General features: G+C 43.4%; 1 protein-coding gene across 1 annotated transcript; it reads left to right on the top strand.

Moving 5' to 3' along the window:
- Positions 1-303: 303 nt before the first annotated feature.
- Positions 304-4,220, top strand: RPL7 (ribosomal protein L7). The gene is made up of 7 exons (XM_043601209.1): positions 304-1,155; positions 1,902-2,010; positions 2,305-2,471; positions 2,980-3,117; positions 3,244-3,353; positions 3,625-3,834; positions 4,158-4,220. The coding sequence occupies exons 1-6, from the start codon at positions 1,142-1,144 to the stop codon at positions 3,831-3,833; spliced, it is 747 nt and encodes a 248-aa protein (XP_043457144.1). The 5' UTR covers positions 304-1,141; the 3' UTR covers position 3,834; positions 4,158-4,220.
- The last annotated feature ends 4,114 nt before the right edge of the window (positions 4,221-8,334 follow it).

The raw sequence follows: 8,334 nt of genomic DNA, 5'->3' as shown, positions 1-8,334 counted from the left end.
CGACCGCTGCCCAACGGCTTGCAGCTGCCCCCGCGGTCTCGTGTCCCCTGCCCTGCACTCCCCACGGCTGTCACTTGGGCACTGGGCTCCGCAGCGCAGCGCCGCTTGCAAGTCGGAGCGCTCCCGGCCGCCTCTGAGCGGGCTCCACGCTCCGAGCTATATAACCCTCGACCGGGAAGAGCCGGCGGCGGCATCGGCCCTCCCTCCGCTCGGCCCTCCCCGCCCCCGGGCGCACCCCGCCCCCGGCCCAGCCCCCCGCCCGCCCGCAGCCGTCCGCCGAACCGCGGCGGGGCAGCCCCTCTCACATGGCCGTGGCTGCAGCCTCCAGCCTCGTCGCACCTCCCTACACAGCTCACGCCCCCTGCCTTGGGGTGTCCCGGCCTCCGCCGGCCAGGCCTGACGGTCTGCAGTGCCCGAGCCATCCTCCTCCTGCCGTCGGGTCCTCGCTTGTCCCTATTTCGCCACTTTGGTTAAGCGTGGGACTCGGACGGTCACCCCTGCGATCAGGCGCCGCGGAAGACAGCCCTGCAGGCTGGCGGAACGAATAGAAGGACCTCGGCAGCGCGGCAGTAGAGTGCCGGTTTATGGCTGGGGCTGGCAGAGCCGAGAAGCCCGTCAAAAGCCGGGTCTCGGAAGCGACTTAGAATCGCACCTAACCATCCGGAACATGGGCCAAAAGGCTCTCGTTTTCCCTGGCTGTAATCACCACTGCAGTGGTTGCCTACAGTCCGTCAAGCCTTGCCCTCCCCATGCAGTGAAAATGGGGCATGCCGGGATTTGTAGTTCGCGCCTGTGTGGCGTGTCATTTGCGTACATTACTGGGTGGAATACGAGAAGGTACCCAGTCAACGCAGCCTAGAGACTAGGACCCCGAGTAGTAAAGGTGTCAGCACTCTGTGCTCTTGTCATATTGATTAAAGAGTCTAGTGGGTGCATGTATTTCCCATACAAATTTTACCCGAAAGTCGATCGTAAGGGGCTGAATCAGGCAGTTCTCAATTTTGCGTCTGCAGGACGAGTTCTCAGTTCCGAGTTCTTTTCTGGCTTAGCCTGGGACACCTCTGAGTTGTGGGGCTTCGCGCTTGTCGTCTTTAAGTGGACAGCGCGCATGCGCTAACTTCCTCTTTTTCCGGCTGGAACCATGGAGGGTGCAGAGTAAGTAGCTCCTCGCCCACTCGAGAATCCTTCTCCATCCACGAATCCAGCGACTTTTTGTCTCGTTTTCCCTCGGTCTGGCTGTAGCCTGTACCTTTGCCCGTTTGTCTGTGTGTTTGTGACGCCCTGTGACGCTGGTGGAGGCGCCGGGCAAAAATAGGATGCAGATGGCCTTGGGTCAGAGGTTTTGGAGATACTGGGAACGCGATGTGAAAGCCTAACTATGTACGGGACCGGCGAGTTTTCCAATTCCCTTTCAAGGGAGGTGCAGAACCTTTGAATTGCGGTCATCTTAGCTCGTATTTGGCCCACTCGTCCCCGTCGTCAGGCCTTTGCTTTTAGCATGTGGAACTTCAGACCTGAACCATGGTGGTAGCTGGGAGGTGTTTGTTTGTTTGTTAATTTTCTTGAGAATTCCAGGCCCCCTTCTTGCAGTAGTTTCTCAGTCTGTGTTAACTTTGTTGTGGATATTTTAGTTGTCGGAGGTCAGGACAGATGTGAATTTATTGTATTTTCTGTGAATTCTGTGTATTTAAGTGAAGTGGTCTGTGTTAAAGGCGAAGATTATCGGCATAAAAACTCTCTAAACTCTGTTTTTCACCATAACCTGCTAGAGCAGCTGAAGATAGAAATGTTTAGAGCCAGTGAGGGTAGTGCTGCTAAATGGCAAAGCCTGTGCAATACAAGAGTAATGCGGTATTGTGTGCTGTTGGAGCTATTAATAAAGTTCTGTTTGCTAACGCCAGAGAGAAGAAAAAGAAGGTTCCTGCTGTGCCAGAAACTCTCAAGAAAAAGCGAAGGAATTTCGCAGAGTTGAAGATCAAGCGTCTGAGAAAGAAATTTGCCCAAAAAATGGTAGGTAAATTTTTTTAAGGCACTTGTAAAGAGACGCCTTGTGTTTGGGTTGAAAATAGGTGAGTGTTCTTTCTCAGCAAGGCTTGTGGACTTCACCTACTGTACCAGTGAGCTGGATCATCGGCTTTTTAAAAGTGTTTTTAATTGGAGGTAGTGTCTGCATGTTGAAATGTTAACGCATGCTCTGACAAGGAAAAAGTTTCAAGGGGAAATTACTCTTTCTTCTGAAGAACGGGTGGTGGTGACTGTATTTGGGAGCTAAGAATCAGATGAATAACTGGCATTGGTTTTCAGCTTCGAAAGGCAAGGAGGAAGCTTATTTATGAAAAAGCTAAGCATTACCACAAGGAATACAGGCAGATGTACAGAACTGAGATTCGAATGGCTAGAATGGCAAGAAAAGCTGGCAACTTCTACGTACCTGCTGAACCCAAATTGGCATTTGTCATCAGGATCCGAGGGTAAGTTCAGTTTTAACCGCATTCTGGTTTTGAAGGGAAAGTTACACAGTCTCAGCAAAACTTCCCGTTAACTTCTTGGGAGCGTTGGTTCTGGAACATTGGAATAGAGATATTTTGGTCATAGCTAGAACGGGGTGGGGGGGGGTAGTATTTTAATGGTTTAGTTGCAAGTGCTGTGTCCAAAGCTCTCTGAGCATCTGAGTTTTGTTCAGTGTCCTGGATATTATTTTCAAAAGAAGCTAACAAAGACAAATACAAAGGTAGGATGGGGTAAAAGGGCCTGGGGAAGTTTGAAGTGTCAAAGGTATGTATCAAAGATCACTTATTTGTGAAAGAGGCAGGTTGGGACATGGGCTAGAATAAGCTAAGAAATGCCAGCGGTCTTCGTAACAATTCCTGTTTATTTAGGTGGGACTTGAGTTGTGCCGAATCATAATGGTTACTTTCTTATCCTCTATTAATAATTGGGTTAAAGCTCAGTGCATTTTGTCCTTTTTTTTCACTGCAGTATCAATGGTGTGAGCCCAAAGGTTCGAAAGGTGTTGCAGCTTCTTCGCCTTCGCCAGATCTTCAATGGCACCTTTGTTAAGCTCAACAAGGCTTCAGTTAACATGCTAAGGATTGTGGAACCATATATTGCATGGGGGTAAGTCTGTCTTTTCCTTTGAGTTCTTTTTGGCAAATTGGCTCTGTTGACGAGGTGCATTTGAGGTGTTCTGATGGTGATAACCTTATTATATTTGGTCATTTATGTCTGTTTTTCATATATCAGGTACCCAAACCTGAAGTCAGTGAATGAATTGATCTACAAGCGTGGTTATGGCAAAATCAACAAGAAGCGAATTGCCCTGACAGATAACACATTGATCGCTCGATCTCTTGGTAGGTTCTACCTATTTGGGGAAAGGTTTGATAATTAGACAAAGTTGATTTTTCTGTCAATGAATCTTCCCATGTTCTCTACAATGCAGAAGTTTATGGAAGATGTAAGTTAAGATTTCGTTGGCTTAAGTATTTGTAAATACAGCCGTGTATTTCCTTCTTTGTTGCTTTATTCTTAATTTACTTTAAACTATCATAGCCTCTGATTGTCCTTGCTGGATATCTTAATCTGTAAAAACAGCTAGCAATTTTTAATGATCTTAATGTTCAGGTAAATACGGCATCATCTGCATGGAGGATCTGATTCATGAGATCTACACTGTTGGAAAACGTTTCAAAGAAGCAAACAACTTTTTATGGCCCTTCAAGTTATCTTCTCCACGAGGGGGAATGAAGAAGAAGACCACCCATTTTGTAGAAGGTGGAGATGCTGGCAACAGGGAAGACCAGATCAATAGGCTTATTAGAAGAATGAACTAAGGTGAGTAGCTTCATCTCGATAGAAGTTTACTTAGTAATAAGGGTAAAAGTGGTGTTAGTCTCCTACTTTTTCTGTTAAATATTGATAAGGGTTTGGTTGGGTTCTAAGCAATATTGTTTAAGGGGAAAAAGCCAACCATGTTATCTGTACAGTTGGTTTGATTGTTCCTTCCTTTTGAGGGCATTTATGGAGGAAAGAAAAGGCCCAGGGTTTTATCCTACTTAATGGAAATTGAAGTACTTTCTTATAATTTCCTCATTTATGTTAATTCTAATCTATCAAGGTGGTTTCTTTAATGAGTTTTTTTTTTTCCCCCCTTTCAGGTATCCACCATGATTATTTTTGTAATCTGGTCAGTTAATAAACGACTACTTTCAAATTAAAAATGTGTTGTGACTTTTTGCTAGACTCTGCTGTCTAACTATTGGGACAAATCTTGATGTGTGATAAGAGTAAGCCGTCTTTTTCTTAAACTTTTAAAATTTTTATTTATTTTGAGAGAGAATCCCAAGCAGGCTCCAGGGATTGAATGAACTGTGCCAAGTTTTGCCTTTGTGTACGAAACTAGGGTCTGGTTTGTATTTTGGTGGAAAACATTCCTTGGGTTTATTAAAAACTCTCTTGTGAAAAGAAAAAATCTTTCCACTTTTTTTTTTTTTTTTTTTAATTTTTCACTTTTCAGTTGTGCTGCTGAGTTAGCCAAGATGGGTCTGTTCTAAGAAAGCCTGTTTCATAGACTTATGTGCGTGATTTATAGGTAAGGTAATAAAAATTGAATTATACTGTTGATGAAATTCCATCTGCTGAGGCTTGGTTTTTCTATAAAGTACTGTGTGAACATGTTTTCCTTTTGCATTCCTTTTTTGTTTTTTGCTGTGTATCTTCACCTATCCAGGTGAGTTTCTGATAGTGCCATTATATATGTTAGAAAAGGAAAAATGAAATTGCTGCCCATGGATGCCACTTATTTTGGAGCACCCTCAGAACTCCTAATGAAACTAGTGAGCAAAAGCTTGAAATAGAAAAGATTAGGTATTTTATAAGTAACATTTTTATGTATTGTATATATCTCAGATTAGTGAGCTGCAGGTTTTCGGTATAGAACATGTGAAGTAAGTACACCTAATAAAAGAAGTTTTTGCAGTCTTCATTGTGCCAGTGGTGTGATGAACAGGTGCCCTGTTCATTCCTTTGACACTTGCACTAGGATCGTTACTTCTTAGTATTTATATTTAATAATTCAAATTCTCTAGACTTGGAAGCAATCTCTGAATTAGTGAGTTTATGGTCAGTGAATTCAGAAAAATTGAGAAGATTCTTTATAAAATCAGTGTTACATGTTTGAGTGTGTCAGGGTTTTGCAAGAAATAGGGTATCTTGGTAAACACTATGAATAGTCTGGTACATTTGTTAATAGCCCACGAATGGTGGACACATCACGCAAAGTAGCGAAGCTTTTGAAGCTGGTAAGGAATAGGAACGTGTAGGTTAAAAAAACTGACAAAGTATATTGGCTGTATGTGTGTTCTCTGCAGGCACTTTTCTGTTTTCCGTCTGGGAAATCCAGTTCTCCATATAAATTACTTTCAAAGTGGGGCCAGAGGCTGAGTAGGGAGGAGTTGGCAGATGTCTAATACCACTATAGAAAACTCTCAAACACTTGCTTCAGAAAAGGGGTATGAAAAGATTTTGTGAACTGTTAAAACTTCTTGAAATGCAGCTGGAAAAGCTAACTTAAAAAAGCTACCTCCTCACCTAAAAGGGACTGTCCACTAGAAGGCTAACCAAACTTTGAAAGTCTGGGTCCTGCCCAGCAGGTTGTCCTACAAAAATTCACCCCACAAATGTAAATTTGCATTTCTACCCTTTAACATTCCAGCTTCATAAAAATCTTCTGCTAATTACCCCAGTCTCTTCAAGTCACAAAGTTTAGTTGTGCTCACTGGTTTTTTAGCAGGTGTTCCCTCAAATTACTTACCTTTGAAAGTTCCTTCATGGTTGGCTGGATTGAGTGCTGGCTCTGAAGCCAAACTGGTTCATACCCAGCCTTCACTTAATCATTTGGGCCAATAAATCTGTTTCTTAGCAAAATAGGGGAAATTGTGCATAATACCATAGGATTTTAATGATGTCAGTTCATGTAAAATGCTTACAGCAGTTCCTGGCTAAAAGTACTAAGTAAATACTATGCAACGTGAGCACCTCGCAGGGGCATACAAATGGAGATGGCCTCTACTTTCTCGTGTGTCAGTCTAATGGGCAAGGTAGACAACGCAAGTAATGTGAGATAAGTGCTACAGGGATGTCTAGATGTATCTGCTTTTTGGGGTGTTGGAACAACCTGTGGGGGAAATTGACAACATTCTACCCCCACTGTTTGCATTACAGATTTGGTATCAAACCAGCCAAAACATTGCTTTCATACAGGTGCCTCCCTTCTCTAGGGTAATAAAACATGTAAGGCCAGCCTTTTTGTCCCTCCTAACCAGTACCTGACAGAGTAGGTGCTAAGTTTTTGTTTACTGTTGGTGCTGTAACAAATTACAAACTTTGACTTAAAACTCAGATTTATTGTCTTTAACAATTTCAGGGGTAAGAAACCTAGATTTGGTTTCACTGGGCTAAATTGGTGTCAGTAGGCCTGCCTACCGTAGCTCTGAAGGCTAGAAGAGAATCATTTTCTTCCATTTTCTAGCAACCACTTGGCATTTCTTGGCTTATAGGCAGGCCATGCCTCAGTCTTCAAAGTGTAAGCAATCTCTCCTTCCATTCTTCCATCATCACTGGCTCTGATCCTCTGCCTCCTCCCTCTTATAAGAACCCTTGTGATCAAATTGTGCCACCCAGATAATCCAGGATAATCTCTCCATCTCAAATTCCTTAATTTAAGTACATCAGCAAAGTCTCTACATTAAGCAGCGTGTTCGCAGGTTCCAGAAATCATGCCAGGGAAGTGTTTTGGGAGGGCTATGTGATCTTTGTAGCAGGTAGCTATATTTTTTCTTGTTCCTCAAAAATGACAAGCTTCTAATGTAGGGTCTTGGCCCTTGTAATCTTCTGTCTGGAACACTCAGCCCTCAGGTCTTTGTACATTGCTTCTTTTTCGTTCTGGAAAAGGGTTTTTTCTCTGACACATCTCCATATAACCCTGTATTTTTCATAGTACTTTTTATTACCTGCAATACTTTTTCCATTTATTCTTGTTGCTTTTCACAGCCTCGCAAAGTTTTGAGAATATGTACCGAAACCACTGTAAGGTTTGAGCGTTTGCCGTCTGTTCTAGCACTTAGAATAGACCTGTTGCATTGCAGGCCTTTTGCTTTTTTGATTGACTCGAGCCTCTTAAGAGTAATAGCAATTTTGGGGCGCTTGGGTGGCTCAGTCCATTAAGTGTCAGACTTCAGCTTAGGTCATGATCTCGCGGTTCATGAGTTCAAGCCCTGCATCAGCTCTGCTGACAGAGCCTGGAGCCTGCTTTCCATTCTGTGTTTCTCTCTCTCTCTCTCTCTCTCTCTCTCTCTCTCTCTCTCTCCTTCCCCAGCTTGCACTCTCTCTCAAAAATAAGTAAACACTAAAAGTAAATGAATAAACCAAAAAGTAATAGCAATTTAAAATTTGGATTTTCCAGTTGCTGGCATGTTATTCTTGATGAATGCTGAGAGGAGTGGCGCCTGCATTGTGGATTCATGGGTATATGTATTACTGTAAAGGACTCAAAAAGTGAGTTATTGTGTAGGGATAATAGTTTGTGAAAATAGAACAGCATGTTAGGGGAATATAAGTGATGGTTCATGCTGTGCAGATTGGGAAATTTCACAAAGGAGGTAGAATTTGGACACCTGGTGATAGAAGAGCAGGCAGGAGCCAACAGTTGGGAGACAATGCAGTGGCAGATGTGATAGCAAAACTCAAGAGCAGACCATTTAATAACAGTTGATCACGTATTGACTGCTAGTGTACACTTAATCCACATAATCCTCCCTCAATTGTCTCCATTTTGCAATCACAAAACCGATTAATTGGGGGATGGGTCCCAGGCCTTGCCCTTTAAATTCTCCACGTGAGTTTTAATGTGCAGCCTATTCCATTAGGTAAGTATACCACTGTCCCCGTTTTTAAGATGAGGGGTTAACTTTTCCTCCCCCAGGATCACCCAAATAAGTGGTGTGGCTAGTATAGGTTCCAGGCCTAATTTGAGTTTTCTTAACCAGAGGAGCTAAGGAAGGTGAGTAGGGAGCTTGATGAAAACAGAAAAGTGTGTTTGGGAGCACCTTCAGGTTTGTCGAACCTGAAACCGTGTATTTTACTAGGGCTAAACTTGCAGCCCTATTTGGGGTCAAGAAATGGAGGCAGAGGGTTTAGAATATAATTTGGCAAAAGTATTGATGCTAAGATCCTACCGCGCAAGTCAAGGTGCTAGGCTTAACTGGGGAGAGGACACCTAACCTTTCACCAAAGAACTTAGACAAAGGACATATAGAACATGGAATGCGGGTTGCC

Source organism: Prionailurus bengalensis, chromosome F2 (genome assembly GCF_016509475.1).
Source record: "Prionailurus bengalensis isolate Pbe53 chromosome F2, Fcat_Pben_1.1_paternal_pri, whole genome shotgun sequence".
In the NCBI taxonomy this organism is placed as follows: domain Eukaryota; kingdom Metazoa; phylum Chordata; class Mammalia; order Carnivora; family Felidae; genus Prionailurus; species Prionailurus bengalensis.
This window is presented reverse-complemented; position numbering and strand designations above follow the sequence as displayed.